This window comes from Trachemys scripta, chromosome 13, assembly GCF_013100865.1.
Source record: "Trachemys scripta elegans isolate TJP31775 chromosome 13, CAS_Tse_1.0, whole genome shotgun sequence".
In the NCBI taxonomy this organism is placed as follows: Eukaryota; Metazoa; Chordata; order Testudines; family Emydidae; genus Trachemys; species Trachemys scripta.
The window spans coordinates 11,576,909-11,601,834 of record NC_048310.1 but is presented as its reverse complement, the minus strand read 5'-3'; the positions used below and the strand labels follow the sequence as shown (position 1 = coordinate 11,601,834).

At 42.7% G+C, this 24,926-nt stretch overlaps 1 protein-coding gene across 2 annotated transcripts in view; it reads left to right on the top strand.

Moving 5' to 3' along the window:
• The window catches only part of PLCG2 (phospholipase C gamma 2), a 91,978-nt gene extending 72,807 nt beyond the window's left edge, over positions 1-19,171 (top strand). For both annotated transcript variants that reach the window (XM_034788821.1, XM_034788822.1), the window contains 8 exons: positions 2,742-2,844; positions 4,160-4,369; positions 5,494-5,639; positions 8,646-8,760; positions 10,374-10,541; positions 11,473-11,561; positions 15,520-15,704; positions 17,062-19,171. In XM_034788821.1, the coding sequence (XP_034644712.1) occupies positions 2,742-2,844; positions 4,160-4,369; positions 5,494-5,639; positions 8,646-8,760; positions 10,374-10,541; positions 11,473-11,561; positions 15,520-15,704; positions 17,062-17,104 (1,059 nt within the window). In that variant the 3' untranslated portion in view covers positions 17,105-19,171. The remainder of the gene's footprint in view (positions 1-2,741; positions 2,845-4,159; positions 4,370-5,493; positions 5,640-8,645; positions 8,761-10,373; positions 10,542-11,472; positions 11,562-15,519; positions 15,705-17,061) is intronic.
• Positions 19,172-24,926: the final 5,755 nt, after the last annotated feature.

Here is a 24,926-nt window from a genome sequence, read left to right as displayed (position 1 = left end):
GCAAAAAGAACAGGAGTACTTGTGGCACCTTAGGCTAGGTCTATACTACCCGCCTGAATCGGCGGGTAGAAATCGACCTCTCGGGGATCGATTTATCGCGTCCCGTTGGGACGCGACAATCGATCCCCGAATCGGCGCTCTTACTCCACCAGTGGAGGTGGTAGTAAGCGCCGCCGACAGAAAGCCGCAGAAGTCGATTTTGCTGCCGTCCTCACAACGGGGTAAGTCGGCTGCGATACGTCGAATTCAGCTACGCTATTCACGTAGCTGAATTTGCGTATCTTAAATTGACTCCCCCCTGTAGTGTAGATGTATCCTCAGAGACTAACATTTATTTCAGCATAAGCTTTCGTGGGCTACAGCCCACTTCTTCAGATGCATAGAGTGAAACACAAAGACAGAAGATATTTATACAGACAGAGAACATGAAAAGGTGGAAGTATGCATACCAATTGTAAGAAGCCAGTCAATTGAGATGAGCTATCAGTAGCAGCAGAAGAAAAAACTTTGAAGTGATAATCGAGATGACCCATAGAAGGTGTGAGGAGAACTTAACATAGGGGAAAAACTTGAGTCTCCTGTGCTTTATGCCTTGTGTTATTGCCTGCATCTATGCAAAGTAGATAGGAAATACTAAAAAATGATAATAGTAGTGTTTTACATCCACTTTGCACAGGTGTAAATTATGGCATGCCTCGTGCAAGGCAGTGGAGAACCAAGCTTGAAAAGTATTATAGTAAATCCACTAATGTATGTGCTATCTGAGCTCCTTTGCCTAAACATCTCTTCATAATCTTGCTTCCTACCTCTGCTGTCCAGTGAATGCATTTGTAAAACACTTTCCTACTTGTGCCAATAACTTTATTATATACTAGTAATAATCTGCAGTTTGGAATTCCTCTCTTTATCTTCACCTGGGTGTTTTCCAGATCTCTGAAGATTTCCCCCCACTTCAGCTTCTCAACTCAGGGCTTTATTGACTTTGTCATCCGTGTTTTATATCGGCACTAACTGTGTCCTAGGAATGGTCTATTTTTGTTGGTATTCATTCCTGGTTAGCTATCCTTAGAAGCGTACTTTTAAGAATGAGTTTACAGCACCTGGAAACGCTCCGTTGCTCGTGAAAACATTGCTTTCAAGTGAAAGTTGTATGTCTATTAGGATGTTACACTGCGGTGGATCACTGTGTATTACAAAGAGGTAATAGCTTATATCTGCACTTCTCCAAGGCTATGTCAGTTCATAATACTAAATTCCTCTTTGCTTTTCTTAGACCACAGCACACAGTCTCTGGTCTGGTGACTGCTTCTGGAAAAACGTCTCTCTGCAGCTCCTGTTTTCCTCCTTCCTCCTGCTGTTGTGAGAATTTCTTTTGGAGATTTCCCATTTCCTACTGCTTTGTAGCCTTTTGTATTGAAGCTAGTAACTGTTCAGTATGTGACTCCATTTATACTTCCTATCCTGCAATCACTTCTTGTATCTTTTTTGTAATTTTGATCACCTCTTGCTAAATTCTACCTTCACTTGCTGCAGGGCTCTCATTGACTTCAGTGGCTTCTAATCTCCACCAGCAATGGCCATGAATAGCTGCTGCCTGCCAAAGTGAGGAGTAGCCTGGCTTCCCAACTCCCATTTGAATGGGTTGCAGGTATCCTCATTCAGCTCCCACAAGACCAAGATTTAAACCATTTAGTGTTGCAGTAGATTATGGACTTCTCAATAATGATGCCTGTTTGATCGTAAATTATTTTTTCATACCTGGAAACGCTGGCTTGCTTTGCAAAAAGTGAACTGCTGGAGCAGTGCGCTTTGCATTTGGAGGCAGCTGGAATTCAGTCTTGGAGTCACAAGAGATAGTTAATCCTGATCGAGATCATAAATAAGTGGAGAGAAACTTCATTATGCTTTGCATTTTTTTTGTCTGTGCATTTATATGAGGGGTTGAGTCAAGAATTTAGCTAGATTTATGTGGATGTACATAAAAACAGTAATTTAACTGCCAGGCTTCTTTATACGATTCCGATTCAGGAAAGTGCTTAGGCCCAGATTTTTAAAGGTATTGAGGCGGTTGCTGCACTCAACTTTGCAATGTCTCAGTCTCATTTTGAAAAGTAATTTGGATACTTAGGAACCCAAATCCTATTGAAATAGGTGTTTTTATCTAGTAAACACTGGATAAACACTGTAAATGGTTATTTGCCTCTAAGGACCTGTCTACACAGAGCAGTAATGTGGACTACAGGGGTGTGATTCCTAAAACACAATAGCGTGTTGTGCATTAATTGGTCCATGTAGACCCTGCTGTTGTGCACTAAAGGCTCCCTAGTGTGCTTTTATATAGTGCTGTTTGAAACAGCACTACATTAAAGCACCTTAGGGAACATTACAAAGAGATTACTTGTTACAATATGTACTACTGTAATGAGTAATGGATATAACATAATATCCATTACTCATTACAGTATAAAAGCGAGAGACCCGAAAACCCCCAGTTATTGGAAACCTACATAAAACTCAAAAATTGCTAAAAATGAACCCCCAAAATTATATTAATAAACCCTGAAAAACAGAAGCCCTAAATATATGTCACATCCAAGTACGTTTGTGAAGTGTGAAATATGAAATCAGGGATCTGGGAATGTTTTAACATTATCATCCTTTCTTTAGAATATGTCCTAGTTTATTGTGCCATCATGTTCTACATAAGTGCAATCTAAAAATATTTTTTTAATCTTAAACAGGAGCATATGAGGAAGTACTGGGAAAAGAATCAATTAATTGCCATTGAATTATCCGACTTGGTAATCTACTGCAAACCTACAAGCAAATCCAAGGACAATTTAGGTGATTTATTTTTAATAATAAATTTCGCCTTGCCTGCTTGCATGCTGATCCTATTCAAAGAAACATTATTTGAAATTTTAGAATTGAAAATAAAATACCTCCTTTATGCACTGGGAGAACTCAGAGAGCTCATACAGGCAGGATTTTCAGTGGCAAATTGGAATTGCACACTGGAGAGAGCATTACAGTATTCAAATGATAAAATGTCAGGTAAAATCTAGTGAGTTATCAGAAGTGTTTTGAGCGTACATCTCAACCTGTCGAGGCTCAAGTCTGGGACTAAATGAGGAACAAATTACTGAAACGAGAGAGAGAAGAGACCATAAAGAAAGAGGAAAAGCTCTGAGACAAGAACAACATAGAAATGATTCATTCAGGTTTTTCTTTTCCATAGTGCTGCATTTCTGAAGTTAATAAAACGATAGTGACAAAGGGTGGGAAGCTATGCTGTCTGTTGATGGGTTGAGGAAGTGACATTGTCCTTTATGATGGAAGATGTAGGCGAAGATATGCTTTGGAACGGTCCATCTGGTCTAGCCAAGCCATTCTTCCAATATAACACTATGAAGCTCACCAGATCAATGTGCACTTGGCTCCTTTTGTTTTAAGAGATGAGAAAAGGCTGTGGATGAATTCTTTTGTAATTTATGAAAAAAACTCAACCCTAAAATAGACTTGCTCTACATTATGTAATTTTCTGCTGTACAATCTGATTGTCACTTACAATAAGACCGCTTGAAGCTACTGGAGTGACATGAAGATGTCTTAATGTAAATGAGAATGTGGTGCAATATCAGTAAAAATTCCTGGATTGACTCTGAAATTGATTATTTGCTGGCTTTTTGCTATTGCAACCAGATCCCTGGAGTACCCAACAAATATCCCCTTCCTGCTTAAGATTCTTTGTGAATGCTTGCAGTAAGCCATCAATGTCGATAGACATTATAATTGCAGTCATTATTTGAGGCGTTGTTAACCATGGATTGCCCTCCATTCTTCCACTTACACACAGGAAAGGATGTCTTATTTAAATATGTTCTGCAGTGCTCAAAGGAGCATTATTAGCAGCGACAGGATGAGAACTGTAGCCTTCATCCAGTCCCACCACAATGAGCAATTAGAGGACTTGTCAGGCAGACAGGTTATTTTAATTTTCAGACTTGATGTTCAGCCAATTTGCGGTGTGTGCATTAACAAGAAGTCAATTATTGTGTTAAAGAATGAGGTAAAGCAAGGCTCCAGTGGAAATGGAGAATAAATGGTGGTTTCTTTCTCCTTTTTTTTTTGCCCTCCTCCCGCCCCTCCCCTTGTGTAGAAAATCCTGATTTCAGAGAAGTCCGTTCTTTTGTGGAAAACAAGGCTGAAAGTGTTGTCAGGCAGAAGCCTGGTGAACTGCTGAAATACAACCAAAAGGGACTGACGCGGGTTTACCCTAAAGGACAGAGGGTTGACTCATCTAATTATGACCCATTTCGTCTCTGGTTTTGTGGCGCCCAGATGGTGTCTCTTAATTTCCAGACCCCAGGTAATATTCTCATAAAGAGGAGCTTTAATTGTTTTTCATTCTTTCAACTGACCATTAACAAGTTCCCCCTCTAGTCTCTCCACCACCCTGGTCATTGTGGTTGGTATCTTACTAAAGAAGGAAAATAGATGGAAGACGGAATGTGAGTGCTTAAGAGGATTGAAACTATATGAGTTGTTTGCTTGTGACTCTGTGGATTGGCTACTAGGGCAGATCCCAGAAAATTCATATCCTGCAGAGTTCACTTGTGGGACGTGATCCAACGCCTTTGAAATAGTCGAGTCTTTCTCTTAACTTTAAACGGTGTTGGACCGGCATGTACAGCCACAACATCAGCTGGTGTAAATCAGCATAGCTCCACTGATTTTGATAGTGACACTGATTAACAGCAGCTGAGGACCAGGCCCTCTTACCTCACAATGTAGTGGGTTGTATTAACTGAGTAATTCCATTTAATGATCAAGAGATACTAGAAGAGCTGGTTGGAGAAACTTTGGTGTCAGAATATACAGTGCCATTAAAATTGACACACTCCATGAAATTGTGTCAGGTGCACAAAAATTTCATTTCCTGTTTCAACATTTTTGGATATGAATTGTATAGATTTTTCATTTTGAGATCACTTTCATTTTGTTTCTTAATTTTGTATGATCATAAAACTATTTTTAAAAGGTCAGAATCTAAACAAAACATTTCAATTTTGTCAAAATGAAATGTTTTGATCGACCTGGAAAAAAATTCCAGAATTTTCTTTCATGGGGAATTTTGAAATGGTCCATTTTTGTTCCTTTCAAAACCTCAAGATGTTTTCTGAAAGTAGCTTCTTCCCTCTACACAGCTCTAGCTATCAGCTTGTATTTGTTACTGAATTGATATTTTGACCAGTTCATTGGCAAGGCAAAATGTGTTGTGTGAATGCAAGCCTCTCTTTCAGATTTCTTATCAGTGGACCAAGGACAATAGTTCTAATTTCTGAAGTGAAACATTAGTCATCACCTAGTCTTTGTGAAAGTGGCAACCAGTGGGAATGGCACTAAAGAGCCATCAAACTGATACTTTGTCATCCTTTTGGATTTAATAAAATGGGGAACTCTACTGTCATGACTATTTCATTCTCTCCCTAGATAAATACATGCAAATAAACCATGCCTTGTTTTCACTTAATGGACGGACTGGATATATTCTGCAGCCAGAAAGCATGCGAAATGAGGACTATGACCCAATGCCAAGTGAATCAAAGAGGAAATTGCAGATGCTTTTGACAGTGAGGGTAAATCTTTTCTTTTATAAACATATTCTTACCAGTAGTAAAGGTCTATATGACTGACTACAAAAAAAGCTATTTTTTTTCAGAGCAAGAGCTGTGACAAATTGCCAAAACATGCTTTATTTAAATGTCAGTGTTTTAGGAATAAAACTAATTCTGCCACTTTCCCTGAAATGAAATAAGTTTCTCTCTGTCACGTCAGTGAATATAGAACAGAAAAAATTGAATGTATATGGTAACTATTAAAAATCAAATCAAATCAACTTACATTGAACTCCATCTTAGTTCTCATTAGAAAGATCCGATTAGAGACTGGTTAGCAACAGATTTATTAGTTCAGCAGGTTTCCAATTTGACAGAAATAGATTTTTATAATGAAAAAAAGAAACTAAGCCAGGAAAAAAGTTAGCTTTAACACGATAGGGGAAAATGCAGCTATTTTTGTACACTTCATCGTTTCAGAATCTCATTTTTCATTAAGAAAAAAAGTTTATTGTTTGAAAATTACACTACGGTGGGTTCTGGCACCATCTGTAAATTGAACTTGTTTGTGTTCTCAGCTGCTATTCAGTAAGAGAGATGTCTTCCAAAATAGCATATGTTTTATGAGAAATGATGGTAAGGAACGAACAAACACTGTAACCACTTCTCACTGCAGTTTGGATGCTGACATGGGCTATAAAAGTAAAGCAAAAGAACAAATGCTTTTTAAAAAATGTAAGTGCTAAAAGAGTACAGAACCTCACTATTATCTCGTCATCTTGAGAGTGGAACTGTGGCAGTTGAAGTGAGGCATCTTCTGTACGTTCTGTGAAAGTGTGGTGTACAGAGCTGGATTTTCAGACACTGTCCTCCATTTTTGCAGACACATTTTTGCACCCATAGTTATTTATCCTCATGATTTAGGTCACTTAGATGTTTGTCATTGATTTACAAGTGCATTTACCAGCGTGTGTAAGTAACCAGAACTATGGTGACAAATAATTGCTCGCGCCAGATTACACCTGCAATTATTTGTGCTTGCAAAAATGGAGTTCCACTTAAAATTGGGCTGAAAATTTGATTCTCTCTTGAATGCATATGAGCAAGAGAGAAAGAAAGAAAAGAAAGAGAGAGGGGTTGTGTGTGTATCTATATATTGCATCAAAAAAAAAATCTACCTTGAAAGATGTTCAGATTTCAAAGACAAGCACACACAAATCAGTAAATGCCAGAATTATGTTTGCCTGTGCAACTCTGATTCAGGCCCCTTGTGTATACATTGTGGTACAGTCTTTAATTATATAGTCAATTACTATTTTTTCCATAGAATCTCACCTCATTCGGTGAATGGGTAGTTATTCAGTATTCATTTTTCCCTCCTCATTCAGTATGTGGCCCCAGGTCTTATTACCACATACCATACAAACCCTATTCTGAATACAGAATTAATGTCTTTATGGGTGTTTCTGAGGTGCTCTCACCATAGTATCTGAGTGCTCCACAAACACGAATGAATGAATGAATCTTCTCAACTCCCCTGTGAAATTAGATAAGGGGACTGAAGCACAGAGAGATTAAGGCCAGAATTGTCAAAAGGGTCCACTGAATTGGGTGTCAATCTTGGGACACCTGGGGCCTGATTTTTCAGAATATTTAGAATTTTTATAGCACTTCATATTCCCAGAGCACAGCTCCGGTCAAATTCAATTGCAGTCATGAGCACTCAGCAAGGTTGCCAATCAAACCCCAAGGGTCTCGTGTTTAGCATGCAGAAAATGAACACCCGATTAGTGGCCAACAGCTGGCCACTTGCTTAGCCTCGCATAGGCACTCAATGGCACAGACAAGTGTAGAATCCAATTACCTAGGGTGGCACTCAATTTCCTTAACCATGAGACCATCCTCTTTCTTCCTGCAATCCCCCGCTTCATTTCTTCCAATGACATAATAAATGAGGCAGGAGAGCTACTGACAACCACCTCCTTTGCTACAGAACCGATTTATTCCCAGAACATCGTCCACCCTCTGCATTCCCTTTCCTCTTATCCATTTTTCACTCCTCTGCATTTGAGTCAGGCACCTTCCAGCTTCTACACCATGATGCCTGCAGGGGAGTATTGAGAGCACAGGAGGTAGAGCCTCCCTGCTCTCAGTTTCTGTGTCTGGTGCCACAGTGGCCCCTTAGTAGCTGGGAAGAGCAATTGCAAGCAAAGTCCTGCTCAGCCTCCCCGCAACTCTTCACTCGCTCTGTAGGGAAGGCACATGCACAGTCTAGTTGGCACATCAGAGCTGTGAGGGGATGGAGCATGCCCAGTACAGACAGAATTACTGGAGAATTTAGCTGCTAAATTCTAACAAGTCTGTTCTGAGCGTGTTATTTTTTTTGGAGGCTTATAACTTGGCCATATTGGCACGTATTTTCACAAGGATGTCAATGGACACCTCCCTGACGGCAGGAAAACCCCTTGCCAAGTCCCTGCTCCAGAATGTGGAGTTGCTAGAGCTTCTTAATGAAATGGTTAGAAGACGTTTGTTGCTTTTTTTTTCACACGGACAAAACATCCTATTTTTCCCTAGTCTCATTTCGGAAATGGCTGAATCATTTTAGCTGAAAATTTAAAATAAACAAGCAAGCCACTCCTCCCCATCAGCCTGAGGCAGATACTCAGCATGGAAAATTTTAGCTTGAATGCTTTAAGCTTGGAGTTATGCAAAGTTATAAGCAACTGAAAACAGGATTTTACATTGGAAAGTGTAGAGCAACCTTAACTATAAGTGTTGTTACCTGTGCCAGTGTTACGTGTGCGTGTTTGTAAATATATATATTTCTACACACATATCTACCTAGCTATCTATACTGGAGAGAAAGTGCTTATATGCGTGCTCTCTTGAGGACTATTTGATAAGAAAAATAGTTCGTCTTTTTCAGTGGCACTGTTTAATAGTTTTGTAGACCACTAGCAGTACATAAATTGCAGTGCCAAGTTTTTTTTTCAAATATTGGTATAACCTATTGTCCCTTTATAGGTTTTAGGTGCTCGCCATCTGCCTAAACCTGGCAGAAGCATTGCTTGTCCATTTGTAGAAGTGGAAATTTGTGGGGCCGAATGTGATAATAGCAAGGTCAAGACAACTGTTGTGAGTGAGTATCTGCACAACCTTCTGGGTGGGAGTGGAGTTATACTTGCAGTGCACTAAATAAAATTGGTCGAGGACATTCATCATGCATGCTATCTATAATTAAGGTTAAAATTTTGTCACGGTTATTTTTAGTAAAAGTCACAGACAGGCTGCGGGTAATAAACAAAAATTCACAGAAGCTTGTGACTTGTCCGACTTTTACTTTTAAAAATAATGGGCGGGGGGAGGGCTTGACAACCCCTGGGCTGAAGCGGAAAATGTCATGGAGGTCTCTGAAAGTCACGGAATCCGTGACTTCCATGAAATAATATTTTTCCTTATCTATAATTTACAAACATCATATACTAGAAGGATAAGGCGACTTTATTGCTCTTAACTGATGATTCATGTAATGATACTCTAGTGCTTGCCATAGAACCTTCACTATGTGTCAAAATCAGGCAGAGAAACAGGCAAGTGTTAAACTGTGTTAGGTTCATAATAAGGTGCATTTCTGTTAAGTTTCTGGTTGTGTGTAATTTCCATATTTTTAAATTGCTTGGTAAGTTGAAAGTGTCTCTGAAGATGCTATATGCAATATTGAGAGCTCTGTGTAGCTTGAAAGCTTGTCTCTTTCACCAACAGAAGTTGGTCCAATGAAAGATATTACCTCACCCACCTTGTCTCTCTGAAGATGCTAGTCAGTTTCTGAAGGTGCACTCCAAGCAGAAAGATTCTGAGGTCCTGAGGCTGTTATATTTAGGTTTGAGTTCAAAGACTAGATAATTTCTTTGGAGATATCTTGGACAAGAAGGGTGGTAATACAGCAATGGAGCATGCAAAGTACTGTCCTCTTGATCCAGAGCCCAACAAAGTCAGGGAAATACCCCCATTGATCTCATGGAGCTGTGTGTGCAAATGAGGTTCATTTACTAAATGTATCTGTGTGGGCCAAAGTTACACTAAAAGCCAAACCGGGGTAAGAATTTTAAATGTGAGGGTCCTACTCCACAGTTTTTCTTACTTTAAGCCATCTGATTGGCTGTCTATTTTATTGCCTGATTTTGGCATTTCTAGACGTTTCTCTGTGACAGAGGAGGCCATGCAAAATTCTGGGAGTGGAATGAGTGCAGAATGTTCAGTAGAGAGCTGCACCAGTAGGGGAACCACTGTGTTCCCCAGAGAAGAGTATTTTGACCTTTATATTTTGTATTGGTGATCAATCTTGAGAGCCAGATTTTCAGCCTCCAGCACACATGCAGATGACACCACAAAACTCCACCAATGAGTATGCAAACTGGATAGTTGCATATCTGTCTACTTGGTATGTTTCATGCTAGTGTCTGTTTTTAAGCTCAGACCTGCGTCTTGTTTTTCATTAATGTGTGGCAAGCAATTCACCTTTTAAAAATAGATGTCCAGGGAGGTTTGTTTATATAAATATATTAAATATGAAGAAATGTATTTAAATTTAGATTTCCCCCCCCTCCCCCCCCGAATTTCTTGAGTGGGTATACAAAAACAGGTGGGATAAAGCATTTCAGACTTCATGTATAATCCCAGCATGTGCCCTTGGTTATACAGCATGAAGGGAAGTGATTGCATCGTATCAGAAAAGTTTTCTTTTCGTTCCAGATGACAATGGCCTTAACCCAGTTTGGGCACCCTGTCCAGAGCAAGTGAAGTTTGAAATTTATGATCCTAACCTAGCATTTCTGCGCTTCGTTGTTTATGAGGAGGATATGTTCAGTGACCCCAACTTCTTAGCACATGCCACTTTCCCCATCAAAGGAGTCAAATCAGGTAAAGATCAATAGGGGATTATAAAGTGTTAAGCAAGAAACATGGTCTTTAGAACTGCTAGTACTGTGCATTTGCTCTCAAAACTTAGGTAGTAAAGGGCCCATCCTGCTGCAACACACCTTGGGAGATAGCTACTGTAAACTGAAAATAGCACACCCTCCCTCTGAACTAGGATGTCAGCCGTGTTGGAAATAATCTTTTAAATGAATCACCCACCACCAAATTGTTTTTCATTCTTTCTGCAAGAGGAAAGAGTTACATAGAACCAGTTGTATCAGCAACGAGAAAGTGAGTATGGAACTACCTATTACTGCAGTATGATCAGTTTCACGGTGGGAAGTAAAGGCAGCTCCTGCATTCTTGGTCCCACTGGTTTGAGACTGATGGATTTAAATCTGACTCTCTGGATTAGGAGAGAGCAAATGCCAAAAAAGGATCGATGTTCTCTACCCTGCCCAACACCCAGTTATAGGTTTATTTTGGAGAGGTAACAGTATCAGCGGTGCAGTGTTTGTGCCTACCTTCTAATGATTTGATTATGGAATGATTACTGTGATTTAATTCATTTTGCCACAGTCTCCATTTCATTAATGTGATTGTGTGCCCAGAATGAGTTCTGGAGAGATCACTGCTTAAGATTCTTCTGCTATCTTGAGTTCTACCTTTGTTTTTTTAGCTGATCCAAATGTGGGCATCCCGTGAGTTAACGTCTGATTTCTCCAGTCCTGGTTTGATTTGCAGGGCTGTGGGAAAACATTGTCACCCCATCTCTGCCTGCTGCTTCCTTGTAAACTTCAAAGCTCTGCCTGCTCCAAGGAATGGAGCAGGTGAGCAGAGTGGAAGGAACTACCCAGTCCCATGCATGCTTGCCCCCAACTGCAAGCAACCCTTCCTCCTTTATTTTAATTACCTCTGTGTACCTTCTCCCCAGGTTTTAGGTCAGTACCTCTCAAAAATGGTTACAGTGAAGATATAGAGCTGGCTTCCCTTCTGGTTTTCTGTGAAATGCAGCAAGTTCTGGTAAGTGCAAAGCCACTTCCTGTGTGTTACACTTTCCTCATCACTTCCGCTACGCCCAGAGCATGGGTCAGTGAATTCTTTGTGGTAACCACGCGGTGACAATTCAACTCACATATTTCTGCCTGATACGGTGTGACCCTTAAGTCTTTCATACTGGTTCCTGAATGTTCATTAACCTGAATTCAGTTGCTTGCTGTCTGGGTGGAGAGATGTCTCACTCTTTTTAAGAATATTCTGCTCATGCAGCAGCATTGCTGCTGGCCTCCTTGACTGGAATTAAACCAGCTAGAATTTAATTCTCTGGCAGTAGGAAAGAGCCCTTCTCAAACTTATATGCCCCTCTTGGAGGTGAGACTCACTAATATTGAAGCCTCACTTGGTGGTAGATACTCAGGACAGAATATATTCCTTCTCTGGTCTTCAGAATCAATCTCTGGAAAAAACAGAAGGCTTTGCCAAAGAGCAAAAGTAAAAACAATAATTGCCAGTATTTTATAAAAACCAGAGACCCAGCACTGGATCCGACTGCAGATAAACCTGCCTCATTTAAGCCTTCACAGAACATCTGTTTGTTTGAAAGACTAAAATTTTGTGTGCACATAATCCTCTTCTTAGAAAAAAATTACAAATCCCTAGTCAAGGAATCAGCCAGGCAGATGGGTGAGCCACAAGCAATTAATTACTATTGGTACCCAAAGTTATTGCATACAGTACTTTAAACCAGATCCATCCTGTATAGTTAGTGCTCTCTCCACCTTCCAAATTTTCAAGTCACAATTCTCCAGGCTTGACAGACACTCTATGAAACAAGTGAGATGCTAGGGACTCAAGGTGATCTCCCACATACTGCAAATTTCAGAGGAAAAAATACTCTGTTTCTGCTTTACATTGGTGTAAGCCCATTGGAGTTGATGGAGTGACTCCAAACCCACGCTGCTGTAACTGACACCAGAATCTGGCCATTGCATTTCTTACAGCAGAACACTATGTGCTTCTTGTCAGTAAGTCATTGGGTCTCTGGAGGGATTTAGTCCTGCAGCTACGTGGACACTGAATGGGAAGGTATTGCACTTAGTCATGCTCAGTTTCACAGGAGAAGCAGCAGATTGGGAAGAGTTGGGAAACACCTTTTTCCAAGTTGTGTAGAAAGTCTCACGAGACCCCTGTGCAATGACTGTATGCAATCCTGTCACAGCTTCTTGGCAACCATTGTAGCTTTCCATTACCCACTGGAGAAGGGAGAGAAAAGAGGAGTTGCAATGAGAGGGTCTGAGGGGAAATAAGAGGTCAGGAATGCAGGATCATGAGGGGGAAGGAAGGATCCCGAGGAAGAAAAGGGGTCATAGGTGAGGGATCGCAAGAGGGGGAGAGGGTCATAAGATGAGACTTGTGTGTATAAATAAATATAATGTATATCCTTTTAAAAAAAAAAAGCTTTTAAACCCGTAAGGTCTCAAATCCCATGGGGATGAGCCTGGCATAGAAGGCTAGATAGAACTTTGTGTTGCCACCTCCTACAATCCCCCCACTGATAGTGACTCAGTGCCTTACAAAGTGATATCCATGCTCAACATGTAAATATGCTGAGAATCTCTGGTGTCTGTGATTTTCTTCAAAAAAATCCAACTCGTTATTTGCCTGGGGCAGTGGTGTCTTTTAAAGTGTTGTTCATAGCAGCCTGTGCACCTCCCAACCTTCTCAGCAGCAAGTCCTTTGACTATAGCACATCTCAGAGCCTCAGTCCCCTTTCTTCCAGCTTGGTAAACCAAAATTAAGATGCAACGTAAATGTATATTTACAATGATGAAACCTCAGGATGCTGATGCAGTGGCGGGAGAAATTTCAAATGTTTTTTATTTTTTTGACAGTCTATAGCGAATGAAGACTTGCCGTGGTCATTAAACTTTTAGAACCTTTGCCAAACCAATCTAGAAGCATCATAAAAATGATCAAGGTCTTTTCCATCTGTTATGCTGATTTAAAAAAAAATCCTCCATAAAATGTTCTAGTTTAATAACAGATCTGTTTATACAGAAATCCCATCTGCATACACTTGGAGAGAAAATCTAAAATTATGAAAGGGCTTGCAGATGGTTTTGAAATTTGTTGAGACATAGAGATGCAAAAATGTTGTAACAGTGTGTAAATTATCGTGTCGGCCCTTATCCAGTTCCAACTGAAATTAACTGGAGTCTTTTCATATAGTCTGGAAATGTAAGTGTATTAAGAAAGTTTTTAAATTTAGAAGCATGTCTTATTTGCTTGCAAATTTGATTTACTTGCTGTGGAAAGTATGACTGTTTTTGAAGCATTTTCGGATTATAATCAGTTTAGCTGGCATTTGTATTTTAACAGAAATTCCCAAAGGGTCCACCTTAATCTTACTTTTAAAATCCAACGTTGGTGGATACAGTTATTTGTGAGAATAAATGAGGGCATGTAGATGTCTAAGTGATCAGCAATTGGCCATTTGCATGTCTTCATTTATGACTGAAGGAGGCAAGATTGGTTCCCTTTAAAAACGAGACCCTTTATTCCATATTTATAAAATGCGTAGTTTGTAGGGTAGAGCAGAGAGGCTGTGCTTCAGCTCCTTGACATCCCCAGAGATGCAGCAGGGTTTCAGCTGTAGTGCAGGGGGATAGGTGTGCGTGTGTGTGTACATGTGTCCGTGATTTTACAGTTTGCTAACCTGGTAAGCACGTCGCGAAGCCCATCCATTGTTTTAGGCATCTGGGGAGCAAGTGGGCTGAGGAGTGAAAGGAGCTTGATTATTAGTATGTCTGCTGTAACAGTGCCTTGCTTACTGGTTGCATGTTTCTTTGTTGGTGTGGGATGTTTTGATATTACATATGCCAAGATTTATGCAGATAGGTAACTACACAGATGAGATTACGCATATGCATAATGTTTTAAAATAGTCCATAAATACCGGTAGTTCCCGGTATCAAAGGGGTGTTATGTGATTTCCTGTTTGTTTTGTGAAGAGTTTTGAGAGCCCTTTTTATAGAATATGACATGCAAGTACAAATGCAAATTAAAGGCCTAATCCTGCAAACACTAAGGGTAAGTTTACATTGCAGCTGGGACCCCTCAGCCTGGTAGACAGACCCACTCTAGCATAGTTCAAGCTAGCGTGTGAAAAATAGCAATGTGGACGTAGAGGCTCGAGAGGCAGCTTGAAGTCTCCAGCCCACCTGACCCCCTGGGTCTGAACTTGGGTGGCTAGCCCGAGTCTCTGCTGAAACTTCAACCTCTGACATTATTTTTAATGTACTACCTCGAGTCCCACTAGCCAAGTGTATCTGCTGCGATTGGGAGGCTCATTCCTGGCTGTAGTGTAGACATATCCTACGGGGCAGATGCTTTGCTAGTGTAAACTGTCATAGCGGCAGTGAAGTCAATAGAGCTATGACAGTTTACACCTGTGACGGATCTGCCCCCCTAGCCACAGTACTAATGGCCATGAATGGTCCCATTTAATGTTTGGTGTTTGAAGAATCTGATCTTTCCTTTGCAGTTTAATAAGAAACTCCTTTGGAAACAGACTTAGTAATAAGCCCCATCCTTGGTAGTGTTTGCATACTGGGCTCTATCAGATGTAACCTTCAAAAATTAAAATTTCTTTCCAGTGTTTCAAGGCTACTAGAAGATAACTGCAGTCGTAACACACAGCTTCCTCCCCTTCTTTCCTCAGCATGCCTGTATACTTCATGGAATGCTTTCTCTGTAATCCATTTATTTCTCACTGATCACCATGGTGTTTGAACACCTTACCTTTTTTAAAAAAGCTTATTTTTATGAGCATCTTCTTTTTTTCAGTGTTTTCTCAGTTATTTATTTTGTTTCCAGAGGTGTCTTATAAAAATGAATTTAAAAACTACTACTTAGAAAAATCAAGGAACAATAGCTTGTGTAAGACATTGAATTGGTTTCTGATGTTCTTTTCCTCTTGAAGGAAAGCGAAGAGGAGCTTTATTCATCGTGTCGGCAACTTCGGCAGCGCCAAGTAGAACTGAACAACCAGCTGTTCCTGTATGACACTCACCAGAACTTAAGGAACCCTAACAGAGATGCCTTACTAAAAGAATTCAGTGTGAATGAGAACCAATTACAAATGTACCAAGAGACATGCAGCAGGAGGTAGGTTGAACCTCTTTATTCTGCCCAGGCCCCCCCCCAAAAGGCTCCTCATATCTAAGGGGTCCTGTTTGGAACAAAGGCTTCAGCTTTATTAAGATAAGATAATTTCTGACCCACTTGGCTTGGATCAGAAGCCATGCTTCACTCTTGTAAAGGGAGTTTGAGCTGCCACTGAACCAGACTCCAGCAGACATGACGATGAGTCTCTTGGTCCCAGTGACTCACTGAATGCCACAATCTTTGGAGCTTAGACCCTTCCCTACCATCCAGCTCAAACAGCCAAATAAATTACCCACCATAAAGACTACATAGTGACATAAACATACTGGAACATGTGGGACCAGAACATAGTTCTGGTTTGACCCAAATACCGAGGAAAACGCAATGGTTAGTCTTAGCGACAACATGGAACTGTCAGTTAAATACCCAGACTCTATCCTAAGGAAAAAAGACCCCTTGCCCTAAGCCTTGCCTCAGCTCATGGCTGGGTACAGGGAGAACAGGACCTTCCTGCAGCAGGAGGAGATCCTGAATGGATCTTTGCTCCTCCCCCAGCCTAAAACGGGGAGAGGGGTCAAATCCTTTCCTCCCAGCCAATCAGAGGCCAGTCTTTCACGTCTCTTTAGAACCAGAGAAATGACGAATGCCACAGCTCAATGCAGAGCCAGGTTATGATTGGTCAGTAGGAGCAAGGTGCTGCTGGCATTCATCCAAGGAAAACCCAGCTGGCAACTATCCTACCACCCTGTGAGTCTGTGGTGGAGCTAAAGGTGGGGAGCTGAGGTTAGTTAATATTATGGGCTAGTGGTAGGAGCAAAGGACTGGGAGTTGATTCATGAGTTCTATTCATAAGTCCACATAACTTCTGTGTACTGGTGACTCTTTGTGTTCAGTGGGGATGATATTTACTCCCTTCCTTGGGGTGTGGTGTGTTTTTGAGATTCCTGCATGGAAGGTGCTGTAAGTATATGTTGTGATAATTATAAGCACACCCCAAGAAACACTTATCTTGTAGTGTTTGTGGAAATTGGAATATTTGGGGACCAAATATTTAAAGATGGGAAAATGGATGTTCCTACAAGGACCAGCATTTCAGCATGCAAATAGAGAAATATGAAAGTAATTCATGTGTGCATTTTTGTGGGAATGTCCATGACATTGTTCTTTGAATTTTTTGGCTCTTTTTTTAATTCAGTATGTATACAAAGCTTGAAGTGCCATATATATATTGTTACTGTGTTCAGATTTTAATTTAAAGAAAAGAAACGGAAGTACATAGTGTTGCTGTTACACTAGTTGCTGTACGGTGCTAAGTGAGTTGACCCAATTGTTGACTTTAATTTTCTTTTTCTTGAAGATTAAAGGAGAAGAAAGTCAGTAACAGCAAATTCTACTCCTAGAGAAGCTATTCCTTTTGGTGCACCTTTTAGAAAGTCACTCAGGAAGAGACATTAATTTATCCTGATCGTCGTACTCAGTGAAGGTCTCATCAGGCTGAATTTACTAAGAAGAAAGATGGGTTTCCTAATATTTTCTTGTTATGGGAGGAACTATTTTCATTGTCGTTTAATTTATCTTTTGTACAAAGCATACACACAGTTCAGGCTAGATTTTCTGCATATTCAAGTTATTATTTGCATCCATTATCACAAATCTTAAGAGTAAGAAGGAAACTAAGGGTCAGCTTTTCACAGCTACAGGGTGTGCAGACAACTTGCATGCATTTGTGCAGGCCCTACTTACCCTTAAAAATACCCAAAGTGCAAGTACAAATCATCTACAGTATTTGTGTGCACAGGACACAAGTTAGGCATTCACAACTATTTGCACACACACACGTTAATAATCTGACTCCTTATGATTGACAGATAATAGGTTTAATTTATTAAATGCTGTAAAAGCACTTTTACAATATGATTGTGACATCAGATACAGCAGATTGTATCCCCCACACACAAAATATTCTGGGTAATGGATGGTTATGCTGTATTTTCTTGTTACATTTTTTAATACCAGTGAATGAGTTAATTTTTTAAAACTAAATGTACTCCAAGATTGTAGATGGGTTATTTGTTGGATTCTATGAAAAACTTTAAAAAAGAGAAATACGACATTATTTTGTGTCACGTAAATCAGCTCTGTCAAGGCGGTGCAAGAAAATATTTTTAATACATAAGGTAGGAGCTATTCTTTGCTCCTAGAAAGGAAAGGTATTTTAAACTGCAATTGGATAATTTACTTTGGTGTAACATCGTTTCTCATATCCTTCCAGCTGCTAATCTGCATACAAATGAATTGTTTGCAAACTATCCATCTGTAGTCTTGCAGACCTTCTTACAAGATAATGTCAAACAGGACTGTTTGTTTTTTTTAATGTTGTCTGTTTTCCCAAAATATATTTAATCCATAACATAACTGTGCAGAAATACAGACAGATACATTATCCTTATGGTTTCAGTCACTAGTAGGAACATAGAAGTTATAGATGGAAAAAACCTATTAGAGCAGCAAGTTTGTTTCCCTGCAAGAACAGAACAGTCTTTGGATGATGTATCAGATACCAGACATCTTAATATTTGTATGCATTGATTCTTCATGTTAGCAGCACATTACTCATTAATAAGAAACGACTAGTCACAGTATGCATATGTGGGTGGAGTTTTGCAATCTATATGTTTGAATGTGCATTTCAAATAAGTATAGAAGAGATTCTTTTCTTCTAAGTAATTGCCCAAGGCTTAAAGTGATACATGGGTAGTGCTGGATCTCTCACCACTGAAATCCTGTTTGGGTTTGGAATTCATTGCACAGTGAACTCCCTCAGCGGTTTTCAGTTTTCCTTGCTCCCCTTACTACCACTTCTGCTGATCTGCTGTCTCAAGATTCAGTTAATTGATTCCACTATGCATTCACAGATGATATTTCAAGGAGCACCCTTGAGGTTTTAGTTATTCCTGAAAAACAGTCCTGTCTCATTTAACTTCATATGAAAGTGCTATAGCAGAGAGTCAGGAAATACTAGGGTTGGGCTTCGAATTTCCCTCTGCATACAAACTCCCTGAAGATGTGGGCTTCTCTTGTACATTTTTTGGAAATTAAATGCCAGGTACTGAATCCAAAAGATGAGAGGAGAGTAGATTAAAGGCAGCTCTCTACTCTTCTCCTTCCTGATAAGTCGAAAAACTATTCCGTCCCCAAATGGAGTTGGGATGCACAGCCTGGGACTAAAAGGAAAAGAACTTTTTGCATGTAGGTTCAGATTTCTTCCCCATCCTGCTTCCTGCCAAATCACCACCACAGACCGTATTGCCTAGGGGCTGCCATGGGGGAGTTTGCTTGATGCCAGGCAGCCAATTAACAGGCAGGACAGGAAAGAGAAAATTCCAGAAATCCTTGCATGCCAGACCACTGCGTGCCTGCAAAGTTCTTTCTTACAGGACATCCACTTCCCCTAAAAAAAAAAAAAATAGAGCAGCTCCTGGAGCCATATGTAAGGAAACACCCTGGCTATGCTGTGTTCTCATTTCTCAGGGAAGTATTTTGGATATAGTGTTTTGTCTGCTAGAGCCTTGAGGTGAGAGATTCTCCTTGGACAAGAGCCCAATAATTTTCTACCAAAAATTCCAAACTAAATAAAAAACATCAGCTGTGGTTTCTAGACATAAATTGTCCATGTGGCATAATTGTCCTGGCTTCTCTCATTGTTATAAGCATTGCTGCCACAGAACACCATGTGTATGATGAATCATATTGTTCTCTACTACTGCTGTGTAAATGTTTATGAATTAGCACATTGCATCGCACTTCAAAATGTCCCATACAGATTCTCTGCACATGTGCTATGTTAAACTGGTTGTGAGAAGAGCCCTTGAATGTATGTTTAAGTTCAACTCATTTTACAGTGAGCTACTTTTCCAGAATCACTCTTCCCAAATATTGTACTATACTTGGAAGAAAAAGAGTTGAATTACCAATTTTGCAGGCATTCAAGATCTGGTCAAAATTGAGCAATAGTTCTTTCTATCCTAATGTTAGAGCACTTTCACCCAAAAATCTCTGGATACTTTGCCGGGGTAAACTCCATGTCTGTTCTTTCACGGCTTTCAGACTGTTATGATACTGTTGATATTGATGTATGTCAGATGTTATTCACCCTAGAGGTGAAGTCTGACCAAGACAAAACTGAAGGCTGTATCTACTTGGAAGGACAGTAATCCTGATGTTCACCAAACATTAAATTAGGGAACGAATTTCTGCACATGCAGTTTCCTTAATTACACAGGCAGATGCCCTTTGCATGAGCACATGCAGTTACCTGCTCATGCGGTAAATTTTATGTCACTTGGGGTCTTTCAATCAAGGCTGGAAGTCCTTCTAACAGATCAGTTCTAGTTCAGCTACATGTTGCTGGGTGTGATGCAGGTGAAATCTGTAGCCTGGGTCATGCAGAAGGTCAAACTAGATGATCTTAATGGCCTCTGCAGGCCTTTAAATCTATGAATATAATATGCTTTTAGCCAATCAGGAGCCAAGATTTCCTTCTCCTATGTAACAACAGTGTTTATGGGCATGTCTACATAGCATCTGAGCCTGAGCCTTCCAGCCCAGGTCCACAGACGCATGTTGATGGGGCTCACACTAGCTCTCTACAAATAGCTGTGTAGATGCTGCAGCTTGGGCTGGAGCTCAGAGCAACCGGGGCTTGGGCTGGGAAGCTTGCTTTCAGATTCAGTGCACACTTGCCCTATGTGCAACCTAAACTGTTAGTTTGGTTTTGATGAGTCCCAACTCCATTTCTATTTAGTGCTAATCTGCATTCTTAGGTCCCAAGCGCACGCTTAACTGAAGCATTAGTTATTCCATTGATTTAACGGAAGGGCTTTTCTGGATTGGGATCTTAGTCCTTGGAATCAAACAAACCTCCCAGAGCTACTAAAGATAAGGATTTCTGCCGTGTGTGTAAACCACCAATGCTTAGAACAATGTTCCTTGAGGATCATGTTATATATTGTTAGATTAAACAATCTGGTATATTGTTGAAAATGTGGGAACTTTTTCAGTAATTAGAAAATAATGAACATTTTTGAAGGAAAATGCATTGTTGTTGTTTTTTTAGGAGCAGAGGGTGTAAAAACCGAGTCAGTTCTCTGGGAACTGGGGTGGAGGTAATTGAAATTTAATTTATTTTTTTTAAATAAATAAGTATATATGTGCATTAAAAGTGTGTGTGTATGTAAGTGTGTGTGCGTGCATTGATATCTGTTACTTTTGTGACAGGTTATACAGCTGCCATAAATTCTCAATGAATCTCTAGTGTGTTAAGCTTCTTATTTATAAATATCAGCCTCACTGCTTCATCTCTTTAAAGATGTTTTGAGCAGGAAAGGAGGGACATGTCAATTGTTGACATAGTTTAAGCACTAGAAATTTTAATGGCATTTCTTCTAAAATGTCAATAGATACAGCTACAAATTGAAAAAGTACTTCTGGTAATTCACATTCAGGAACACAAATAATGTACTAAATTTTGGAAACACTGTGGCACAGCATGCGAGTTAAAGTAATACCTTAATTCTTCTTCGAGTGCTTGCTCATATCGATTCCAATTAGGTGTGTGCGTGCCGCTTGCACGATCGTCGGAGAATTTTCTATCCTAGCAACACCCGATGGGTCGGCTGTGGAGCCCCCTGGAGTGACGCCTTCATGGCGCTGGATATATACCCCAGCCGACCCAGCGCCCCCTCAGTTCCTTCTTACCGCCCGTGACGGTCGTTGGAACTGTGGAGCGCGGCATAGCTGTTCTCCACTCTCCCTAGCTTTACTCGTTAGTTCTTGTAGATAGTTGCTGGTTATATTCTTTAGATAAGTAGTTTGTTGTTAATAGTTTGTAGAGTAGTTATAAATAGTTAGCAGGGGTTAAGGGGGCTATTATCCCCCTTTTTTCCCCCGGCGTGCAGCCGGGCTCATGCCCAGGGCTCCTGGCTTTAAGCCGTGAGCGTCCTGTGCTAAGCCTATGCCAATGGGAGACCCGCACGACTCTTGTCTGAAGTGTTTAGGGGAGTCTCACCAGAGGGACAAGTGCAAGATCTGCAAGGCTTTCAGGCCCAGGACCCAAAAGGAGTGGGACTTTAGACTTAAGCAGCTCCTTATGGAGGCGGCACTTAGCCCAGATCCTCCTTCGGCGCGCCAAGTCCCGGCACCGAGCGCCTCGGTGCGCAGCGCCCCAGCGGCACCCTCTGGTACTGCACCGCAAGCTGACGCGGATAAGGCCCCACGGCACCGTCCTCCCTCGGCACCGCGTCCGCCGCAAGCCTCTCGGCGCCGTTCCCTGTCTCTGGGGCATAAAAGACCCTGCAAGACCCAGGACGCTGCCGTCCAACAGGCACCGGCTCCCCCCGCACCGGTGGTAGAGCCGCGTCCGGCTTCGGCGCGCCAGAGGGTGCAGGCATCGTCAACACCGTTGACTCCGGCACCGGGTGTAGGGCCGTTGAGTCTGGTGCAGACTGGCTCACCACCTCGTCCTGTGGTTGAGCCCTGTCTCCCTTCTACACCGGAGACCTTTGCAATTGCGAAAGACCTCATCACCCTCACGGAGCCGGCGCCATCTCAACCCGCAGCACCGCATGCCCTTCGTACTGTGGAATCCAGGGGCAAGCCTGCCCTGATATGCCCTCCATCTCCGAGCGTGGACTCGCGGCACCGTTCCTGGTCTCGGAGCAGGTTGCAGTCCCAGCACCGATCTCCATCTCGGCGCCGGTCGTACTCGCGGCCCAGATCTTCCTCCCGGCACCGGTCTACTTCTCGGCACCGACTTGAGCATCGGTACCAGTCGGAGTCCAGCTGCAGTTCCTGGCACCGGTATGAGCGCCGCTCCCGTTCGCAACACTGCTCCCGGCACCGAGTGTACAGATGGTCTTCGTCTTCGCGATCCAGATATGGATCCCGGTACCGGCATGGCCATCGGCACCGTTCTCGATCCCGGTACCGCTCACCGGCACCGCACAGAGACCGCTCACCTGTGGACCGGCACCGCTCGGCACCGTATCAGGACGAGCCCCTGCAGCCACGCTCGGCACCGCCCTGGCCCTCAAGATCGGCATCTCGCTCGTCGGAAGGGGCTTCCCGATCGGCATACCCTGCTCAGGGTCAGGCTGCAGATGACTTCGGTCATTGGCAGAAGGGGGCAGAGGACCCTCGACAGGACCCGCACATTGGTCTTTCTGGACCCCAGGGGCATATCACCAAGCTCAAGGGGCTCCACCAACGGCCTCTCGCTCGGCACACTCTGAGCCCAGGGTTCCTGAGGCCACCATCTCCCATCCTCCCCCGGGGGGCATGGAGGCTCCAGTGCCGACACCCACGCAGGCCCCAGACCCTGGTGTAGGGGATCCTGCACATCAGGGACCCGTAGAGCCGGACCCTCATATGGATCCTTTACCCCCCGAGGCGTCGTCCTCATCCTCCCCAGACGAGGCGGTGGCGGGTACAACAGCCTCAGGCCCACCTCCAATAGACCTCCGTGCCCACCAAGACTTGTTGCGTAGGGTGGCACGGAACGTGGACCTACAGGCTGAGGAGATAGTGGAGGTGGAGGACCCGGTGGTGAGCATCTTCTCAGCTGATGCCCCATCCCGGGTGGCGTTGCCCATTCGTACGATCCAGGCTAACGCTAATGTCATATGGCAAACCCCAGCCTCCATCCCTCCCACTGCCAGAGGAGTAGAGAGGAAGTACTTTGTCCCCTCTAAAGACCATGAGTACCTCTATACACACCCTCCGCCGTGTTCACTGGTAGTCTCCTCAGTGAACGCAAGAGAGCGTCATGGTCATCAGGTGGCAGTGCTCAAATCAAAGGATGCCAAACGCTTTGATTTGTTTGGACGCAAGGTTTACTCGGGGGGGGGGGGGGGTCTGCAGCTCAGAGCCGCAAACCAACAGGTGCTCTTAAGTCGGTACAATTACAACTCATGGAATTCCATGGGTAAATTTAAAGAGTTGGTCCCCCAGGACTCGAGGGAAGAGTTCGGGGCCCTAGTGGAGGAAGGTAAAAAGGTGGCTAGGACCTCCTTGCAGGCCTCCCTCAACATAGCAGACTCGGCTGCCAGGACACTAGCGTCTGGGATAGCCATGAGATGCGTCTCCTGGCTCCAGGTTTCGGGGTTACCGCCAGAACTGCAGCAGACCCTGCAAGATCTGCCGTTTGAGGGCCAGGGGTTGTTCTTGGACAAGACGGACTCTCAGTTACAGAGCCTCAAGGACTCCAGAACCATCATGCGCTCCCTGGGGATGCATGTCCCAGAACACCAGCGCAGGCCCTTTAGGCCCCAGCCACAAAGGTTCTACTCTCCTCCTCCTCGTCCGAGACAGGACTTCCCCAGAAGGCGGGGAAGAGGTGGTAGACGCAGGTCGACTGACCCCCAACCCGGTCAGAACCAAGGCCCTCCTAGACCACCTTCAGGACCTAGGCAAAACTTTTGAAGGTGCGCTTGAGGACGGCGTGCCAGCCACTACCCAGGATCCATTTCCTTTCTTTCGGGATTGCCTCTCCCGTTTCCACCGGCTTGGTCCCTTATAACCTCGGACCGTTGGGTCCTTCGCACGGTGGAGAGGGGAGATGTTCTCCAGTTTTCTTCGTTCCCCCCCCTCCCCGTCCCTCTTCAGGGACCCTTCTCACGAGCATCTCCTTACACAGGAGGTTTTTGGGCTCCTCTCTATGGGGGCCATAGAGGAGGTTCCCCCAGAGTTAAGGGGCAGGGGGTTTTACTCCCGCTACTTCCTGATTCCCAAAGCAAAAGGGGGTCTGTGACCCATTCTAGACTTACGCGGACTCAACAAATTCATAGTAAAGTTGAAGTTCTGCATGGTCTCATTAGGGACCATCATCCCTTTCCTGGAGACTGGTATGCCGCCCTGACATGACGGACGCACATTTTCATATAGCAATCTACCCCCCACACAGGCGCTTCCTTCGATTTCTAGTAAACTACCAATTTGCCGCCCTTCCCTTCGGCTTGTCCCCGGCTCCGAGAGTGTTCACCAAATGCATGGCTGTCGTGGCAGCATACCTTCGTCAACAAAGGATACAGGTGTTCCCGTACCTAGACGACTGGCTGGTGCGCGGCCGCACCAGGGAGCAAGTTCAAGCTCACGTCTAGGTAATACTACAAACATTCCACAACTTAGGCATTCTACTCAACAGAGAAAAGTCCACTCTGGAGCCAA